This window comes from Cuculus canorus, chromosome 4 (assembly GCF_017976375.1).
Source record: "Cuculus canorus isolate bCucCan1 chromosome 4, bCucCan1.pri, whole genome shotgun sequence".
In the NCBI taxonomy this organism is placed as follows: domain Eukaryota; kingdom Metazoa; phylum Chordata; class Aves; order Cuculiformes; family Cuculidae; genus Cuculus; species Cuculus canorus.
Window position 1 is genome coordinate 47,122,265 of NC_071404.1, and position 22,435 is coordinate 47,144,699.

At 37.1% G+C, this 22,435-nt stretch overlaps 1 protein-coding gene across 1 annotated transcript in view; it reads left to right on the plus strand.

Moving 5' to 3' along the window:
- Positions 1 to 22,435, plus strand: part of FBXW7 (F-box and WD repeat domain containing 7) — a 178,858-nt gene that overhangs the window by 68,429 nt on the left and 87,994 nt on the right. The window contains exon 2 of the mRNA XM_054065389.1: positions 10,395 to 10,949. Coding sequence (XP_053921364.1) covers positions 10,464 to 10,949 — 486 coding nt within the window. The 5' untranslated portion in view covers positions 10,395 to 10,463. The remainder of the gene's footprint in view (positions 1 to 10,394; positions 10,950 to 22,435) is intronic.

The window sequence follows — 22,435 nt, forward strand, 5'->3', positions numbered from 1 at the left end:
AGATAGACATTCTTCATAAAATACATATTACTCCTTGCTCTTTTAGAGCAACCTCACAGGAGTAAGGCTAAGCTGTATTTTTTTCCCACCGAAATGGTAAAATATGTAACTGTTAATATCTGGCGTTGCTTGCACGAAGCTTATTTTCTACCCCAGTCTGACACCTTTTCTTACCTCAGAAATTCAGTTTATAACTCAGATGAACTAAACACAAATAAGAAATTATCTTTGTCCATAAAATATTATAGCCTTTACTCCCAGCTGCTGTAATAGTATGGATAGAATTACTTCTTTTTTTCCCCCTAGCAATTAGGACTACATGACAAATGAATATTATGGATAATCATCTTTCAGACTTCTTTAAAGAATAAGCAACTGAAAACAGGAAATTAAAGTAGATATTTTTGGCAGTAGCCTGGAATAAACATTGTCTAGTATGGATCTTGAGGTAGAAAATGTTGTTGATGACAGCTTGGCAAGATTTAATGCTTTTGTTCCTTTTCCCTCATGTGTCATCTCCTTGTATGGTTAGAATAATATAGAAGGACTGGGAATTTTAAAATAACCTTTTTTAAAAAGTGTAGTGTTTGAATTAATAGGTGGCTATTTCATCGCTGTTAGGGTATTCTTTATTTTTAGGGTAATCTGATAATATTTTCTAGAAGGTTAGTCTGATATAGAAGCCTGTGTCAGAACGGAAGGGATTGCACTTTTCATGACATAACCTGCACTGCTTCTCCTTTACTTCATTAGTCATTATTAAGAGGCTTGAAAATACTGTTCTGTGCCTTGAAGCTTCTCAGGACTAAAGGGAGTTGATTATTGTTGGTGATCAGAGGTAGTATGAGAGTTGCTTGAAAAGAGGTTTATTTATTGTATACTTTTTTTAATCATTCAAATAAAAATACTCTTAAATAGTAGTCACTGCTCTTGAATCTGACTTCCATCAGCTTCAGTCCTGCTGCGTTTTTCTTTTTAACCTCTAGAATGCCTTTCATTGTAAAGGATATACGTGTTTTCCATCTGTTTTTTGTGTTACCATTCCACATTAAGTGTCTATCTTGAACAGCTCTGTGGTAGGGAAGGGTTTAGTACTTGGTGTTCATTTCCTTCCTTGCTGCCATTTAAACTTAACTAAATTAAGTTTAAAAGCGACTAAATTTATTTGCTATTTATCCTCAAGGTCTATTCCCCCACTTCAGTTAAAGATAGCCTTTTTGGTCCATCTTTTCAGCTCTGTGTTCTAAGCTGACCTTTTTTTTTGACCGTCTCTGCTGTTCTGCATTTCTGCCTGTTTGTGCTGCACTTCTGCAGCGTTTGAATTGGAGATTCAGTCCAAGAAATCATGTTCCTGTTTTGCCAGAAGCTGACACCAGCCATCTGGTAAAATTACAATTCAGTATCGGTAAAACCCATAATCTGAGGAAATGTACCCAAAATGACTTTTATGATTAGTGGACAGGAAAGAAACTGAGACAGAGAAGTCAGTTGGGTACTCTGTAAATCACTTAGAAGTTTTCAGACCAAATGTCTTAATGGCAGTGTTCTTGCTGCCAAATGCTATTTTGCTTTTTGCTTTCAGAATAGTTTGCATTAATAATGAGCAGTGCTACTTGGAAGTTATTTATGTATTGCTTTTATGATACAGCTTTGCAAAGCAGTACCACACTAGATAACAGGCTGTGTGAATGGATTCATAAGGCGTTTTAGCGTATTGTACTGCTAAGGTCTGTAGTTTTTCCAGTTGGAAATGCATCCCAGCCCCAAGGCTCCATTCAGCAGTGCTGTGGATACGGAACAAAAAATTTGTATTAAAGCTGTTTTGGCCATACCATGCTGGCCAGTGTGTTAAGCCTGGTGGTTGTGAATTAAGTCTGCACTGGAACTAGGCAGTTTTTAATCAGCAGTTTGACGGTATGCTTCGTCTGTGTGTCACTGTGGGAGCAGAGAGGAGGTGCCAACAGGAGCTCTTGTTTGTGTATATTCTCAGGGAGGGGTGGTCAGCTACCTAAGCCTTGCACATTGCATGTTCTGCAGTTGTTGAATGTGTGTGTCAAACTAAGATGGAGTCTATTTCTAATCTAAGAATTAAAATGGTGATGAATTTACTGGTTTCCTAGTAAGCTATTACAGTGAGTAATTATCCTTTTAGTTAATTCCATTTGGATTTTTCTTGTTTCAGCATTCAGTGATTGGATCTTGCTTCTTGTCTGTTAGAGAAAATCCCTGTTTACCTAGATACTTGGGAAGAAAGTAGCTGTTTCTGCATTGTAATCACTTTGCCCGTTTACTGGAAATAAGTGTCACTGACTGATTGCTCTGGACTTTGTAGTTGAAATTCCCTGTTCCTTCTCTTGGTACCTATAGCTTAACGTGTGTGTTAACTCAGTAGATTTTTCCATGACTTGGTAACACTTCAGCATAGTTTAACTGAAGTTTACTGCTATAAAGGAAGACTAGTAATGTAATCCTTATCCCTCCATGGGCTCTGTTCCTGTGGATCAAAGGCCATGAGCTGCATAAAACTGTCTTAAGCAGTTGGTGAGGTCCCCATATGCAGCACTGTTGATGATGCTGGAAAACTGACCATGAGGACTTCTGTTATAGGGGATAGAGGTGATCTGGTTTGGAGGCAGAAAGTCACATTAAAAAAATGGAACGCAGTGTTTGATACTGTGGAGATTTTGGGCTGGCTTGGAAAGCTATCACAACTACTACTGACCCAGAAACCTTGTTTCCTTACTTGTGGGAAAGAGAGGTGAATTCAACCCCAAAATTATCCAAACCTGTTACATTTTAAGAACTGCTTACTCTCCTGTTGCACTGTAGGAAGATTCATGATGTTTTTTTAATAGAGAAATTCCGTATTACATATGTATCTATCATGAAGTAAGAATTGGGATGATTCTGTTTGTGCATTCCTAGTCTTTGTTAAGTATGCATGCAAGAGCATCTTTAAATTTCCAGCAAGTATGATAAACTGCCTGTCTATTTTTCTAATATCAGATTTTTTTTCAGCCCACGTGGTGCTCAACTAATGTAACTAAAGATACTCTGTTTATGCTGCTGTAAGTATGGTCGAATGTTTGCTTTTGGCAAGAAAGTCTTCCTTGTTAGTGTGCACAGAAGGCATAGTTTATGGGAGACCGAACTATTAACACATAGGAGGTTGCTACTCTAAATCAAGCAAACAAGTGTGTTTGTGCTATATTGCTAGCAACGATAGTATAGGTTTATTGTAGTAAATGAATTGAAAACACAGGTGCTCATTAATTATTCAAGGTAAATTTTTTTTTGTATTTGGAGAGGTACAAATTTTAATATAGGAACCTGAGTAATGGTACAATTGTCAGAGCAGAAAGGATAGGACAATGTAATTGAAAAATGTGTGATTTACTTTCCTAGTGCAGAGATCCTTTCAGTAAGAAAATGGACACTGATTTTAAAGGTCAAGTAGAGCATGGAGGATTATAGGGAGGGGTTGCCTGTTATGTTTTCAGTAGCTGCTAGAAAACTTGGGACCCTTCAGGTAACTCAAGGGAAAGCAGGAAAAAAGCCTTTTCTGAGGAAAAGGGGGGAGAGGCCTTTCGTTAGTTGCATATGATAGTTAACTTGTCCCATTTTACAGCTTAATCCTTTTTCTTAAGATTTGCTATTGAAAAGACAAACCAGCCATCTTCTGTATAACAGAAATTATTAATATAACTACTAAAAATAACATGATTATTTACATGAACACAGGAAGATCAGTCATGATACTGATTTCCTACTGTGGATTGTTAGCCCCCATGATATTGTTGAAGATCTTTAAATGATTTTACTCTAAATTATATCCATTCTCTCTTCTTTATGAAAACATAGCAATGCAGAATTAAAAATAAGCAGTAACTTTTGTACTTTTATTGTTGTTCTTGGCTTCCGGGGAGCTAAGCCATATGAACGAGAGTCTGGTGAACAGACATGAGCTCCCCACTTCTTTAATAACACTGTACTGGTCTTAATAACTTGTAGAGTTGGGATATGGCTTTGAGGAAAAGGACTCTTTTTTTTTTTTTTTTAATACAATTTTCTTATTACTGGAAGCTTTCAACAATTTCCTTATGGGTCACTTTTGCATTTCCCTCTTATCTCTACCCCATGCTTATCACAGTAATTATCATTTTCTTATTTGTCAAATTTTAAAGTAAATCCAAAACTCGTGTAACACACTACTCATAAATTACTTGCTATGATATTCTTCTCATTTTTGAAACAAGGAAAATGCAAATATTTTTCGACACTTCAAGTACAAGAATCAGGGTCACAAATTATTTATGGAGAAGTGTTTATAGAAAAAAAATTGGCGATTTCTTCTCTTCCTCTTATGTGTTGGTTGCTTTAATTTTGTCGTCAGGTCTGTGTTGATACATATTATAGCATGATTCTCTGTGCTGGAACCTTAAAAACTGCTACAACTTTAACTCAATTGATTTACTCTCTACCCCTCCGCAATAAATCTTTCTGAGTTAATATCTGCTGTGTAAAATTTTAGCCACAGCAGTCTGGTTTTTGAGGAGGACATGCAAGGAGGGAAGAAAAGTGCAACAGCAAAGAGGAGTGTCAAATCTTAATGCTTTAAAACAAAAGCAAAGAGCATCCATGGAATATATTTTAGCTGTAATGCATTCAGATTCTGTTGTTTTATGTGTACATGAACTCCACAGGTTGCATTGCTCACAGGAATGGGATGAATCGATGTGTGCCCTTCCTGTACACTGCAAGTAAACATCTTGCACCTTTGACAGCATTTCCTACTCTACCCACCATCATTATCTGTGAGGGTTAAGCGAGCCTGTATCGAAGAGATTGGGCTTTTACAGTAATGAGTGAGAAGTGTTCTGTTCATCTGCTTACTCATGCAATACAGTGCTCTTTGTTTCTGAATAAAGAATGAACATTAAAAGTTAATTTTCTGTGATGATGTTAAATGTGCACAAATGGAGATAACTTGGAAGCACTATGGAAAAAAAATAAGTGTAAAGAGAAGAAATGCTAGATCCATAAAATGGAAGCATTTATTGTTCCAAACAGGTCAAAGGCCTATTGAACAGAAAATCTTGTCTTTGATTCAGCAGTTGAGTTTTAAAAAGGGTTTCGACATCTGCAGATGAAAATCTGTCCTATGTATGAATGTAGCTGAAGGTAAGAAGAATGCAGTCTGAGTGCTGGACTCTCTTCTTCGTGATATAAAATATCTTGGTCTGTATGAAGTCATTAGATATGATCATACATACTTATTCTTTAGATTATAATAAAATTTTGACTGCTTGTAGCTCAAGCTGTTTCTTCTTGACTTCTGCTCATGAAAGATGTATTCATCCCTCTTCTATCTCTGGTATTTCCTTATCGTGCCACTTATCTTATGTACTGCTAAATATATGTAAATTCTTGTAGCAATTACTTATTTCCTAAACTACTTTTTGTATTCTAATTCTCTGATGGGTTTTGTGTGCTATTTTATATTTTATCCTATTTTAAATACTTCACTCGTGTCTACCAAAAGAGATAAGATTATGGGTTAGGTCCTCCATACCCCTTTGTCTTTCCAGCCCAGAGTTAAACCAAAGTTTTCTTTTTAATGACTTCTCTGTGTTTGTCCCCAAAACTGATAGCAAGGGGCATGGCTCTGTTGTGCATTACGGGGAATGGCCTGAAGTTCCGCCAGGGGAGGTTCAGGCTGGATATCAGAAAAAAATTCTTCATGGGAAGAGTCATCGGGCACTGGAACAGGCTGCCCCGGGAGGTGGTCGAGTCACCTTCCCTGGAGGTGTTTAAGGAATGGGTGGATGAAGTGCTTAGGGACATGGTTTAAGGGAGTGATAGGAATGGTTGGGCTTGATGATCCAGGGGGTCCTTTCCAACCTGGTGATTCTATGTTCTTTTTACCATGTATCATCTGCTATTGTGTCTCATCTAAATCCCTTTGCTTTCTGTTGGGAATGAATCAAAACGGAGCTAAGTGTCTGGGACTGTAAAGTTGTGCTGCAGGCCAAAAGGGATTGGGAGGCTGAGGCATGGGATTAGATAGAGAGCTGTGTTAAGAGGCAGTCTCGGGAGAAAGAATTGAGTTTAGATGATGTTGGCTGGAAAGCTGCCTGGCAGAACAGGAGCTGGGGTGCTGTTTGACAGCTGGCTGAAGGTGAGCCAGTAGTGTGCCTAGATGGCCAAGAAGGCCAACTGCGTCCTGGCCTATATCAAAACCAGTATGACCAGCAGGAGTAGGGAAGCGATCATCCGCCTGTACTCAGCATTGGTGAGGCCATACCTCAAATGCTGTGTTGAGTTTTGGGCTTGTCACTGCAAGAAAGACATTGAGGTGCTGGAGTGTGTCCAGAGAAGAGCAACAAAGACAGTGAAGGGGCTGGAGAGAAAGTGTTACGAGGACTGGCTGAGGGAACTGGGATTGTTTAATCTGGAGGAGACTGAGAAGGAGACATTGTCACTCTCTACAAATACCTGAAAGGGGGTTGTAGTGAGGTGAGCGTTGGTCTCTTCTCCCAAAAAACAAGTGATAAGACAATAAGAAATGGCTTGAAGTTGTGCCAGGAAGGGTTTAGATTGGAGATTAGGAAAACATTGTTTTCTGAAAGAGTGATGGAGCATTGGAATGGGCTGCCTGGGGAAGTGATGAAGTCTATCCCTGGAGGTGTTAAAAGATGTGTAGACATGTCACTTTAGAACATGGTTTAGGAGGCGGGGTGGTGTTGGACTGATGGCTGGACTTTATCTTAGAGGTCTTTTCCAGTGATTCTATGATAAAATAGGGAGAGAATGGATAAGGTCAGATGAAATAGGATTGCGGGCTTAATAGAAGCAAGGACATCTTACAGTAGACCCTATGTGGTGGGAAAACTGGAATTGTCTTTGTTCAGAAACATTTGGGAGGGGAGGTCAGGGCACAAGGACTTGATGAAAAGCCTCAGAAGGTAGATGCAAAATTGGGGTCAGATTACAGTAGGGAGGAGGAGCCCATTGGTAGATAAACCTGAGCAGTTTTCTCTGTAGATTCCCAGTATTGCGTGGTATTTGTTAGAGGTGGTTTTGATGAACTGATGTTCTGGCTTATTTTTACAATCTTTCTTCTCTGCAAATTCAGTGGATAAAGCTGAAGAATTCTGCTTAAGCAGCATTTAATCTTCAATATACATGGGGGGAATGCATTAATCAACTCTGACTTACAGTTGGATCAGTTAAAGAACTTCATTTTTCCTTAGAGATACTTGAGTTGTGCTTATCCATACTACCTGCTGCAACTGTTACGAAACTTGCCTGGGAGTTGCCATGTTAGACTTGTTGACCAAGTTTAATGAGTTTATGCAAAGCGCTGTGCTGCAATGTTTTGGTGTCTGTCTTACAAAAAAATCTCTGTGGTGTGAGGTGGGTTGGAAAACAGAAGCTTTCCTCTGTGAATCTTGTGGGGTTTAGCTGATTTGATTTGTTTGGGGCTCTGAGACTATAAATGAAGGAGGCACTATGCTAGCTGTGAACATTGCATTTTAGTTCTCTAGTAGTTGATTTGTAAATACACTTACTGCAAAATAATAATCCTTTCTTATTCCTTATCTACCTTATATATGGAAATGATGTATCTTGTGTATTAGCTGACAGTAGTTAATTCTGAAAGCACTTACATGACAGAAGGCAGCTTTAATGTTTCAAATATTACACATAATGTACATCCATCTGTTCTTTAGCAAATGCTTCACCTCTTTGCATATTGATGATTTCTGATGTAGCGTTCCTTGTAATTAAATTTTGATAATGCATTTTATAGGCTTCTGGAAAAAAACAAATTGAGTTTATTCATGCAAATACAGAGTAAAACTGAAATCATTTTATCACTGAAGCTAATTTTATGAATTGATGGTTGCTACAAAAATATGGGCATAAATAAAAGGATAGTAATATAAAAGTATGTTAAACTTTTTAATTGGCTGGAATTTAATTTGGGTATGTTAATGGGAACAATAGTGTTATTTTTGACACTTAAGCACTTAGCAGAATCATGCATTTTATTACTTAAGTATTCCAATGCTGACCTTTCATATTGGTTGCTTATAGATACAAATTGAAAGTGTGTATTAAATTATAGAAACAAATGTAGCATTTGTAGTTTTATCAAGTAGATCTTAAACCAATAATTGATGCATATCTTTGAAATAATGCTGTGATACTGAAAAATGTGGTGAAAAATTTTAAGTTTATTCATGGCCATTTACAGAATAACTTATGGTTGAAGCTAAAATTGTTAGGTCGTGTAGGTGTTAAGTCTCATTTGGTCTTTTCTTTGGTTACTGATTTTTACATGTTTTAATGCTTGAAAAAAAAGTCCAAGTCTTTTATCTTTTCATGAGAAAAGAAGATGTAGCGTTGTCATGTTCATAATGCCCAAACTACATAGCAAGCCTGATAAAGAGCTTGTACTAACCTTTATGCAACCAGATTCGACATTTGATGAAATGTTATTATATGCTAAGATTTCTGTGCTTTGGGGAAAAACGTTAAGTGAAAACATTTCTCTTGGATGCCACGAAGAGCACACTCTTTCTCAAGTACTACTCGCTATATATATAAAATTTAATGCATTCACTTTTGATGCAGCTTGTACTCAAGGTGGGAGTCATTAGTGTCTGGTTTGGGTCACGTGCACCCCAGTGCCCTAATGCTTTTTTCCAAATGGTAAAAATGCAGGAGTCTGGCACAGGCTCCGCTTGCTTCCATCATGTCTTTGCCTTGACATGTGGAGCTTAATGATTTTTAGTATTAGTTTTTCATTCACTAATTGCAGCTGATGGCTAGCGGACAACTTTTCAGAACACATATTTCAGCTTTTGAACTCATAAGGTTTCATTTGGAGGCAATTGTCATCTTGGTAGATACGTGGATGCTTGGTAGATACTTGAGAACCATGTCTTTAGGATGTAAGTAATGTTCCCCTGAGGAAGAGGGGACAAGTTTGCCGAATCCTATCTATGGATCCTTCTCAAAGCAAGACTTAAAACCCACCTGTAAATGTGTTTCGGAGGCTTCTATGGTATACAATGAAAACTACCTTAGAGCTATGGTTTCTGGTACTTTCTTCCCTCCTGAACAGAATGTTTTTACAATGGTTATAAAGGAAAGTTGAGGTTTATCTCTTCCACACCATCATCCAAGACACTATGCTTTTGTGTTGCATTTTTTTTTAAACTCCTAGAGATAGAGGACTTTCTAAAGAAGGAGGGTACTTAAGTACTCATGGAAGCTTATATCCTTCTCTGCTCCGACTCCAAGGAGATGCAGCAGCTGTGCTCAGTGTAGCCTGCAGAATGTGCGGTGTGGTCTGTGGACGCTCCAGGACAATGGTTCTATACATGGTGGAAAAGCTAGTTATTTTCTTTGAATGCTTTTATGTGCAACATGTAAGTCTGGCTACTTGGTGATTTCATGTGTGACTTCACCTACTCAAGATATCACTTGAAGGTAGGGGAACTGGAGTCAGGATGTGGCAGCCTGAAAGGCTGTGTAGTTGGAAATCTAATACCAAATTTAAGATCTAGCTAGGCTGTGTTATATCCGTCTGTTCACATGCTCATGTGTAGCTCAATGTGTGGATATTTTCAGTTTCTATTAATATGCACATAAGTTTGGCAACTTTTTTAACTTCTCAGACTCATTTAACAATTCTTGTAGCCTCTTAGATTTGGAGAGCTTCACTGCTAACGGTGATTTTTGCCACGTGGGGTATGTGCTGTTTCTGGGCTGCACGAGCTGCTGGGTGGTACCTCCTTTTGACCACTGGGCATCTCTATGGCCAATTTAAGATGTGGAAGTGATAAGGATATATTCTTTAGTGGGTGTTTTCATTTTCATTTATGTAGAACAAAATCATAGTAACAAGAAATGAAACTTACAGTTACATTTGAAAATATGCCTGTTTTTAAGGCATAAGACCAAAAGCAGCTCATCATTTATAAGTAATATGTAACATCTGTAATCAAATGAGAAGGAAAATAAAACGCCATTTGAATATGATCTTTGTCCAGTTTTTCGGAAGGAATGTTACTTACTTGGATCTTCTGTTAACATGAACGTGAATGGTTCTTGTGGATTGTCTAGGAGGGCAAGTAGTTCTGAATTTTGAAGGATCTGTTGCTTACAGAGGTCCATGATCAGGGTGTTCGATAGCAGAAATAACTCTTTCTACATAGTTGTCTGTTTGGATTTTCGCAGTTGTGTGTAAAGTAGAAATTATTCCTCATTTCTTGGAATTTGAAGTTGTCAGAGGTAATACAATGAAATAAGTTTCTAATGCTTTATCTAATAAAAAAATTAACTTTTGACATTTCCCACTTTATCTTTTTTTGTCTTCTTAGAATGTGAAAGCATTTGCATCTTCAGATAGCCTAGCCAAGGTCCAAGAAGTAGCAAGCTGGCTTTTGGAAATGAATCAGGAACTGCTCTCTGTGGGCAGCAAGAGGCGACGAACTGGTGGATCTCTTCGAGGTAATGCTTCCTCAAGCCAAGTAGATGAGGAGCAGATGAATCGGGTTGTAGAAGAGGAGGAGCAGCAGCAAAGACGACAACAAGAGGAGCAGCACATTGGGAGGAATGGGGAGATAGGAGAAGAATCTGGATTTGATGATGGACATGAATCTCAGCAGGAGCAGTTAGAAGAAAATAACAATAGACTTAATACAGTGGATGAAGAATCCACTTGTAATCAAGAGGAAGATGATGATGAACATGCTGGTGATCAAGAGGAGGAGGTGGAAGAGGAGGAGGAAATGGACCAGGAGAGTGATGATTTTGATCCGTCTGATGACAGCAGTAGAGAAGATGAACATGCTAACAGTAACAGTGTCACAAATACCAGTAGCCTCATGGACTTGCCCATTCACCAGTCATCACCATTCTACATAAAGACAAAGGTGAGGAACTACATATTTTTGTGTTCTTAATCCTCATTAACTCTGGATTTTAGAAAATAATTTGCATGTTTAACTTAAGTTTTAGAATGAAGCAAAGATTTTACTTCCTAAAGAGTGCATTTTGAAGAATTTACGCAGTCCACAAAAACTATACTGTTTTAACTGTTAATGGTCAAATTATTTGCATGCATTTGACACGAGAAAATACTCCTATATATTTTAAGGAATAGAGCTCTGATGGCTACGTTCAAAAAGTCAAGGTGTTTCTTTGCGTGCTAACTCATAGGCTTAATAAGACCCTCTCGACATTATTTACTGTATCTTCCGTCTTGCCTGCTTTGTGAAGGAAGGTAAGCAATTGTGTGTATGTGGTGGTCTCTGATAGTACCTGGTGCATTTAGATGAAAACATTGTAACGAAAAAATAGGACAGAATATGACATAAACATCAAGCTCTTCCTTCTGGCCAAGTTATAGTGAGTTAATTGACAAAATATAGGTTAAAAAACTCATGTTAGTCATTCAGTTGCAAAGTGATTAAACCATGCGGTATGGTATTCTGCTTGTAAATTGTGTGGAACAATTGTTGAGAACTTCTGATTGGCAATAAGAATTTGGAAATAAATATTTGTATTTCATTGCTACTTATATCACCTAACATGTTAATTTTTTTTTTTTTAAAAAATGGTTTGTCCTCCAGTGCACATTAGTAGTTCACCATATTTTCCAGATTCTTCAGGAAGGAGGAGTTCTAGTAACTCTCAGCAGCAGGATAAACTGAAAGAATAATGAAGGTCATAAATATGTACTAATAAAAAAGAGCAGACGAGTGTTCTTGTGGAAGAATGTTGTTCCTAGGCCCGTGTACCAATTTCTCTTTCTTAGTCATGAATTGGTAGCAGCAACACCTAGCCTCCTCTCAGCTTTCAAACAATGAAACAAAGCTCTATCAAATATTTACAATTTACTTGGAAAAATAAACAACAATCTGCTGATGTAAATCAAAACAAACCCACAAAAAATGAGTTAACATAAGTTGACAGAGTTCCCTATCTGTTTGAGTATGAACATAAATATATAGAGATGGTGAATCAGTCTTGATCTGTTCTAGTGCACTTGAAGGTGCACTAGAACAGATAAAGAGGATGAACATCTGCTTCTGGATGCTGCAGCAATACTTTTTTTTGTAATAGTGATTAGTATTTAATTCACTTCTGTGTTTCTCAGTTGACATATTGGATTTTTTTTTTGAAAAGTCAGTGTGTTTTCACATGAGTTTTTACTAAATTTATATATATTTTTAATTGATCGTTCTACTGCTCAAGGTACTGAAGTATATGCTTTCTAATTTGGAGTGAAAGGCTGTCATATTTCATGTAATTCAACTGGCTGCTTACATCTCAGGTTCTTAGTTTTATTCCAATGCTTTAGCTTCCCTGAATTTAGTATGACTTACTGAGTATTGTGTAACAACTTGTATCCAATATAGACTTGATATTTAACGCTTACACTTAAAAAAATCAACCCAAAGTCTTTGTATTGGAAACTTTTTAAAGTGCTTTGTAAATAACCATACTCAAATTATATACACACAGAGAGTGTTTTTATCATCTTAAATAATGAATGCAAGTTTTTTCTTCCTCTTTCTAGACATATTTGATATGAACTGAAACAAGCTGTTTTATCCTGAAGGAAGTTGTCTCAAAGTTTTTTTGTTTTTTTTTTTTTTTTTTATAGCTGCACAGTTTGTGTGGTCTGATAGTTGCTTTACTTATTGTTTCTGTGCAGTGCTGGCCTTTTCGTCTATGCTCTGTCCCCACACTGTGTTTTTGTGAGATCTGTTGGGTAGGTACCAAGCGGTATTTGGGATTTGTTCTTGATTCATGGTGCAGCTCTCTTTTAGGTGGTTTTAACTGTGAACCTGAAGGGACAGCACAGGTTAGAAAGCTACTTGAGCTGGCACTGCTTGAGGTCGTGGTTACACAGCAAGACTGATGTAATGCAACATTAATGTTGCTAATTCATTAATAAACCAACATTTAACCATAGGAACACATTCTGTATTAAAAATGTTGTAGGAATATAGCTGTACTGGAACATGAATGAATTACCATGAATGAATTTTTGAGCAGAAAATGGAGGGTTTGTAGACTTATCAGCTATATTTACAGGTGATTTCTGTTTCGACTTGTTGAAGATAGACTAATCCTGGAAGACTGACAAGTTTATTTTTAGCTTTCCAGACATGTCTTTTGGTATTTGTAGGCTCATATGGTTCTTCTCATAATTACCTGCTCAATTACCTGCTCCCTCGCTGTATCTGGTAGTCCTCTGAAATTTGCTTTGTGCCACAAGTATCAGCTGTGATGCCTGAATCGGCTACTTACTGATTGTGTGTCAGATGTAAACCTGGCTCCTCAGAAGCACTTGTTCCTGATCTAACACAATTGCTAATTTGGTCTGGTTGTATGTCGCAGTGTTGGCAACACGTGGTTTTCATCCCTACCAAATACCAAGAGAGAATAGTGAGACTGAAAGCATTAGCAACTGCTAATGCAGTGTTGTTGAGCAGCTCAATATTTTGATATCTCTGTTCCTTGTCTTTCTGCTTTTTATTCCTTTACTTTTAACCTACTGAATAAAATCTCTTTCTAATCTGCCCTGGTTTTGCTTATTGGCCTTGAGGAATCCTGTGTGGTTACAGAAGGAAATGGCAGGGTTCCCACATAACCCCCTGCTGTCTCTGCTTAACTATTTGAACAACTCTCAGTTTTGTAGTTTTTAAACATTAATGACTGTCATCTTCAATATACTTAAATCTTTCATTATTAGTTGAGGCTTTTAGTTTCCATCAAGATGAGTTGTTTTGCTTTAGCTGCTGTGAACTTGGTCTTAATTGGAGGAATATTGGCTTCTTGGTTATCTTAGAAATTGTTCTTAAACAGCTAAAATAATTTACAGGTTATTTCAACTTTGGGTTGATGTATTTTGATGATGAGGATGTATTTTGTGGAAAGGGAAAAAGGTTGTGATCACTTATACCGAACCTACCATGATTTTAATTAGTTTTTCTTCTGATAAGGTACTGCATTACATAATTCTAATATTAAATGTGTCTGAAGTTGAAGCCACCTCAGTTAGGAAACAGACACCTAAAAAGAAAAATAAATTAAAAAAAGATTAGGCAAAAGAACTATTTCGTATCAGACTAGCAGGTGTGAGATGTCCAGGGAAAGATATATATGTGCTCTAGGTTAAATTGTGGCATCACAGCATACTTGTTTTCTCACACCTGTTGCATGCTTGAAGTTGGTCTCTGGCAAAAGAGGAAAACAATCTGAAGATTATGCAGAAACTAGAAGATGCAATTTACTGCATCCATGACTTGTATGTGTAGGAAATGGTGGGAGGTACACAAATGGCAGCTGTCTTTCATCTTAGTGTGCCTCTTAACTTTAGGTACGTAGTGTCTTGAGTTTTCATATAGTTTATTGTTTTCATGCCATGCCCTTCCATTCAAGGTGGGATTCCAGGACTTATTTCGTATTTCTCTACAAATTGTTTGAGAGGAGAACACACCAGAAGGCAACCAAGCTATTTTCTTGTCTTCTGTAAGGACCTGAATTTTAAAATGCAAGTGAGCAGGTAGAACAGGAGGATTGTTAGCTGGTGTGTGGCTGTTTTTCTTGTTCAGTTTCAGGAAACACATTTGTCTCCTCTGTGTGTCTGGAGAGATATCCAAAATCGCTTCTGAGCCCGTCTATGGGAGATACTCAGTCCTTCTGGACAACAGACACTGTTCAACAGGAGTCTTTGCAATAAAAAGCCTCTTACTTAAACATTTATTTCCTTTTTTTTTTTTTTTTTGCTTCTATTGAGGCTGCCCCGAGACTTAAGAACTAAGGGTGTATGAATATGAAACATTGTTTCTAGACTAAGAGCTTGGATTGTGATGTGACCCCTCATAAGGGGTCAGACATTCTGTATGCAGAACCCTCCACTAATTTTCTGAGTTAATGTCCTCTTCAAATGTGTGTTTGCTTGTAGCAGGGTTGTGGGCTGCGATGGTGATTGTGTTGTTGGTTAACCAGGGCTTCCTAAAAGCCAGAAAATAGATCAGCTAAAATGGAGATGGAAAGTTCTTGGATTGTTGGATCTGCAACCCCAAAACCCACTTTGATACTCTTCAGCAGTTGTCATATTGGAGCATTAGCTTCATTACTAAAGGTAGTAATATGTTTTTTTTTTTAATAATGCCTTGCATATATAACATATATTACTCTCAACAATGGCAAAGGCTGAGAAGCAGCTTAATTATCTTGTGAAAATGGAGTACGTTGTAGCATCTTCTGATTCCAGGTACTACACTGTCTGGCTGTAAGTGAGTGTGCATGTGCAGGTAACAGTGCTGTTCCAAGATTGCCTTTTCTTGGTTGGTTGTTGACCCTGGAGAGTTGAGGAAGGAGAGAGAGAACAAATAAGCTGGACAGACTTCGGTGGAGCTAGGACCACACAAAGACCTGATCCTTGGAGCTTAAATACCTATCTCAAGTTTTGAAGCAAATCTAAAGCCATGCTCACATATTTAGCTTAGAGCTCTCAAACAGAGCACAGTGGGACGGAGTTCTTTACTGCAAGGTGCTTAGCCTGAGCTACTCTGTAGAGCCACAAGGATATAAAGGATTTATTTTTCATTCATTTTTGTCTTTGTATGGAAGGATAGCATTAATTTTTAATGCTAAAGAAAGTTAATGTTGCAGTGGTGAGCTAGTGCATGTGTGAAGTAGAAAAAGGACTCCTATGCTGTTATTGTCAGAATGTTATAGTCTAACAGCATCATAGGAATAGTGGGAAGTAGAAGATGATTAGATAAATGCTGATTATTGGAAGCAGTTTTTTTGTTTTGTGTACAGGCAGTACATGCAGTTGAGAGAAGAAGGTTGGAATATTGTGTGTAGGTGGAATGGTGGGTTTACTGCACGTGTTATATTGTTCTTTTCTGAGCAGCAGAGGGAGCTGCTGTTGCTTTGCTGCAGCCCTGCAGAGAATCGTTTCTTAGCGAAAGGTTTTCTGACTCCTGCAGCTCAAAACTTGAAGCATATTTTTAAAGTCTAGGGAATAAATACAACTGGAACGAAAGGACTCAATATTTATTTGTGAAGAAACCTGTTACCCGTATATGAAATGATGTAGAACTATTTCCTTTGAAAAATAAATACTAAATATTTTGATGGCTTGTGCAATAAGAGTGCGATGTACAGTTCCTTGCCCTGAGTGCACAAGAGAGAGAGAAAAAAAATACAACAAAGAGATTATTTTTTAATCTTTATTTTTGCAGGGGTCACAAATAGGGTATGCAGATTCTTCATGCCTTTCATCTTAATAATGCTTTGAAGAGTTTTTAAAATAACAATTTGGCTAAAGCTGTGTCAGGAAGGATACGCGTGAAGAATTGCTCTGATTGTGGGGAAAAAAAGAAAACACACAAACAATAAACAACTCCATATATGGGCAAAAAAAAATTGCCTCTTCCTTCTCCCTGGGATTTTCCTTTTAATTAAAGCTTATTTAATATCACTTTCTTTACAAGCTTAGGAACTGGCAAATTTTCTCCCTCCTTGGTTATTCTGTACTGTGGCACCAAATTACAATGAATCAAGATAAGTCAGTGACTTTGGATAAAGAGTAAATGATCCTTACAATTGCCTGTCTGAATGACATTTTCATTATTATGACAGTTCAGTTATTTTGGAGCAAGTTTTGCTGTTCTAATATTTTTATCTTCTGATACAGAGCCTTATTTTTCTATTGGACTGTAATAACATTAGAAGTATTCACACTCTGAGGTTAATCTCAATCAACACTTTTAACCTTTGACTTCTTTCTCATTTATATACTATACAGTTTAGTTGCTAATGATTCCAAGCATGGAAAGGTTATGCAACGGTCATTAAGATGTAATTTGTTAAATATTAAAGCATCCATGGAAGGAGTGCAGATTCTCAGTTTCTCTGTAGGTAGTGAGGTTCTTTCCCATCTGTACTAACCTGCAGCACGCTGCTTTACTATAGATACCAACACTTACTTTGAAAAGTGTTCAAAATAAGAGTGTTCATTCCTTACTCGCTTGGCTTTTACTGGACTGTGTTAAGTAATGGCTTCGCTTGCTGCCCAAGGCTTGCAGAAGTTTAGCTGTATTTTTGCAAGGACAATTGCTCGTACACCTTCACGTGCAAGTAGAACTGGTTTTAAATAATTGCTGCTCTGCTAATTTTCCCTACTCCATAAGCGGATCATGAAGCTTGCTAATTGATATATGGGCCCAGTTTGTAGTAATGTGGTTATCCCTGATATATTTTACGTCTTGTCCAAGAACTTGGCTATCTGTTTCAGCTTTCTCGTGCAAAGTTTTTGAAACACCTAGTAATTAAATGTAGTTGTTAATTTAAAATGTCACTTGCACTCAAAGGACAGGAATTTCTTATAGAATAAATTCTGGTTTTTTCTTCCCCCCAATGAAGGGTGTCTTACTTCTTTTCAGTATGCTTTTTACAAATATTACTGCGGAATTAAATGCCAGTGGTAACTTATAATTTGTGAAGTAATTGTTAATAGACAGAAAAGTCAAGAATCTCGGTGCCTGGGAAGGGAGGAAAGTAGTTCAACAAGAAACATCTAACAGTTTAGGTCATAGTTCTGACTACAAGCTTCTTTTTAATAAGTAGATTTTCACTGGTTTCTTCCCCCCTGGCCCTCCATTACAGAAAGATCCATGTTTTTTGATGTGGAAAGAGGTAGTGCTGATTTAGTTTCTCATCTAGTTTCATTTTCCGGAGATTGCTTACTAGACTAAAGACCTAGCTGAGTAAGGTGAAAGCAATTTTTGACTTCTGTGCCAATAATTGAGGTCAGTCTTTCAGCTCCAGTCATGGTATTTACCTCAACTAGCAGTTCTGGAAAATAATCTTAGAGCTCCTGATTGTTCTAGATTTCTCTGTACAGGTATGTGACTTAATGTGCATTTGTGCATTCTTTGCTGTGAATTTATAGCCGGTATCTCAATGTGTTTACCTTCCTTGTGTCCTAATGGTTCATATCAGATGCATCCAGTAGTTGCTCCTGAACATACTTGTGATTCTTTTGAAGACATATAGGTTGGTTGTCCACAGGCATGTTTCCAGCAGTTTCCTGAAGCAGAAAAGACACTTTCGGCACTGTGGTTGGGGAGAACAGTGTGTTGGGTTAGACTTGCTCAGAACTGATGTATTGCCACAAGGCTGTATTGACTTGAATTGTCTTATGGTTGCTTTGCCAATGCAGAGCTCCTTTAAGGTAAATACTGGAAAGGAGCTTGCCTGTGTTACTCAAACTACCATATCAGTTTACTTTGTATAGAACAAATTATGCCTTCAGAATAACTACTTCAAGCAGTCTTGTAGTTGCACGCTTTTTTTCGTAGCCTTTGTGGAGGTTCTCCTTCACACTTCTTTAGTGTCAGTTAGGCACCTGTATGGTGTTTGCTCTACAGCTTTGTTTCCAAAATGAAAATGAGCTATTAAATATATATATATATATATATATATATATATATATATATTGCAGTAATACCATTTTAACTCACCAGTTATGTGGTAACAACATTATGAAGTAGAAATCATAAAAATGTGCTTGACAATACTTTTCAGTATGCTTACTCTGTTGGGATACATGGGTTGTCTAACAAATACATTTGGGAGATGTGCCTCACTTATATGTGACGTTTGTGCCTTATGTTGTTCTTGACTGTGTGGCAGGTGCTGTTGCCTGATGTGATCGTTAGCCCAGGTATCTCCTGTCTGTAGTGATACAGCTGTATTTACTGAGCATTTTATCAGTGGCTGCTGTTGCCCTGAGTGTCAGTTTTGAGCTGTTTCATCTTTTGGGGCTTGACTGAAGTTGTTATTACTGGTTATAAAACTTCATGAAATACTGAATTGAAGCGTGCAGAAAGTAAAAGTTATGCTGGTGAGTTAGTTTTCGGTTTTCTTCGCACTCCTCCTTCCCAAATGGATAGTGTCTAAATATTCTTTTGGCTCTGAATTTGAGGTGCGTGTTTAAAAATATAAATTACGATCAGTGCATTTCTTGTGTTCACCGATGTTTTATACTTCTGAAATTATGAGTTCTGAAATTAGCTTAGGGGGCTGGAGGAACAGAAGGTGATCTGAGGACCAGAATTACGTTTAACAGCTGCTGCGAGACTGACATTTTTTCCTGATGCATTTCGCACTCACTGTAATCGTCAAAATAGCAGTGTGTTCTTTATTTTCGTAGGAGACATCATTATCTGCAGAAGATGTTTCTATTCAGCAAACTGCACAGAAAAGGAATTTACATATCTTTACAAATTCTTGCATATAAGGAGGAAAACAAGACAGTGTCAATTTCTGTGCTAGTTTAATAATTTCTCAACAGGCAGAATGTTTAAATTTAAAAATGTTGTCTCAGCACAATGTTTGTGCCAGCCAGCACCTAATGTAGATTGACAAAGGACGTTTTTTAACGTGTGAACTGTTTCTCTTTGGTAGTATATGGTGTTGGTGATGAAGCTGTGCTTGTGTGGTAATGATGCAACATGTATTTTGTGTAAATTCTTTAGTTTAGCATTATGTTTTGTTTAGATTGCATGTGAATATTTTACAGTTTCCCTTATTGGTGAAATGTCTATTAGCAAAATTCTTATAAAACCTAGAGCTAGTATTTGTATTAACTGTTCTCTTTGTTGCAAGCAAATTCTCCCTTTCTGTCCATAGTGTAGTGTGGTTAATGTAAGCACTGTCTAAACTTCAACTTCATGCAAATTTTCCTAGATTTCTGCCCTTTCTCTCCTGGCCAAACAAATTCAGGACTTCATTGAATTACTGTAAAATGTGCTTTTAAAAAAAATTAAAAAAAAAAAAAATTCTATAGAACTTAATGTGCATTGATGCTGTATAGTACAACTTGCAATGTAATGTTACATATAGTTAATTGGTACTGAGATTTTGAAGTTGAAAGTTATAAGTTCCTGTGCATAGATGGATATCTCTATTATGATCACTTAAATACTAGTGGAAAACATTGCTGCTTGGCATCTCTTCTGTTCTTATTTCTCTCTTATTTCTCCTTTCTTGTCCTCTTGCTAATTTTAAATATTGTTTCTTTAATTTGTAACAACAAGAATTGGGAGGAGAGAAAGGATCTAAGGAGGACACAATTACTAAGGAAGTGCAGAGATTTCTACCTCAAGTCGAAGTGGTCCATAACGGCTATTTTTTTATAGAATATTGCCTTTTTTATGCTTGTTCTAACTAAGAGATCACATTTTCTACCAGCTTTACTACCTGACTGTAAATTGCATAATATGAAAGGAGTAAATTGTGAATTTTAGTAATATTCAGTGTAATTCAATCTTGGAAGACAGTGGCTATGCGTTTTAGCTGTGTCATGAAATATTACTCTGTTAATGCTTATTAAATTTTAATGCGTTTGTTCAATCCTTGGTGCCTCTGCTGAAGTGGAAAATCTGCCTACCCCCACAGACTGCCAGCAGGGATAAATGCCACCTTATTCATCATCAGAAGTCATTACTACTTTTAAGTAACATATGAGCAACAGTTCCTGTAAATGCAAATCACATTATGTGATTTAGGCACTGGTTATCTGTATTTGGAAGCGGGCAGGGGACCCTTTGTTCTTCTCACTTGAATTATGGAGTGTCCCTTAAGCATGGCAGCTACTCTAATTGTTATTGGCCCAAATATGTAGTGTCCTAGAAAAAACTAAAGGCAGCAGATAATGAACACTTTTTTCCCCTTCAGTTCTGATTGCTTGGTCAGATTTTATAAAACACACAGGAAATAATTCAATTCATATGAATAAGGAAAAGTGAAATAAATAGACTGGAAGTGACACAGATAAATGGAAGAAATCAAAATTGTTCATTATTCTTGCCAAATGTAATAATGTTGTTCTTTCTCTTTAAGCTGGATTTCATCCAAAGCAATGACACTTTCAGTTGGTACTCAGGGACATTGAAGTATTTGCACAAGTTTTGGGTTTAGCTTAAACCATCCTCAGGCACGCTAAATGCTGTGTTTACATGTAGGCATATGTATCTGTTTTGGAGGACAGACTGCTGAAACTCTTCCTACCCTATACCAGTCAGAATTACGGAACTGTTGCACTGCATTTCTTTGCTGGCAAGCTTTGGAGTTAGACTATCAGACACATTAAACTCAAAGCTGGATTTAGTTGTCCATATACAAAAGGCCAATTTCTATGAAATACATACCACTTATTATTTAAAATGTTTATATTTGAATAAGTCAGAGAAAGCCAGTGTTTAAGTAGAAATACAGCCAAGGCGCCCCCTTTCTCTAAAAAAAAAAAGGGGGGGGGGGGGCGGGTTGGGGGAGGAAGAGAAATAATAGATCAAGGTGGCAACCATACCAAGCAAGAGTACCAGCCCTTCCACAGACTACCTGCTTTTTTCTGTAGTCTGGGGCATTCTTTACTTAGCATATCTTGAGCTTTATAAATAGCCTCACAGCCCTTTGCATTGTGCTGTTAACCAGCTGAAAAGGATTATATAGCTTAATTTGGGGGCTATCTATGAATGCCAGTGTAACAATCTGTTGTTGCATTTGTTATTATGTGTGTTTTACATTCTAGTAAGAAAAACACAATCTTGTATCAAAACAGACCTTGATATCAATATTGATTTGAACATAGAAATGGTAATAATTGGCATTGTTTGACCTTTTATTTTGGCATAGGTAACATAGCTAATTTGCTATGGATTTTTTTTTTTTTATAAATGCTGGACAGAATTTTTCACTACAGAAGAAAAAACAATATTCGGTGGTAGAAATATTTTTAGCACCCTTTCTGACATTTTGGGGCTTGTTCCTTTTCCCATTTAAGATGTAAAAAGGAAGAAAATTCTAAGTCCAAAGCTGATTTTTGGCAGTGTCTTTTGGACACTATTCAGAAACTGATAATTGTGTTTTGAATATTTTTATACTGCTTTGGCTATATTTTGTGTTTGGATATGTACAAGTAGAGAATATCTCATTCAAAGTCTTGCATTTTACATGGAGGGGTGAAACAGTGATAAGAAAGGGTGAAATACTGTATGGAAAACTAAATTTTTTTTATTTATTTTGTATCTTCCTTTTTCATAACTAACAGCCTCCTTACTAATAACACCTGCTTTCCTTTCCCCTGGCTTATCCTCAGCTGGGAATTTGACTTGCATTTTAATCCAGCATTAAATATTGTATGACTTCTCTACCTGTTGTTGTAGTTCTTAATTCTTGTCTCGGCTTTATTTAAAGGTGCAACAACAGCATAAATAAATGGTCAGCAAATAAATTCCTGCAAGGCAGCTGGAGCAATTCTTTTTAACAGCTGGTGCAACTCTGACTAGACCAAAGAGTTAAACTTGCTTATCCAGCAAGTCATATT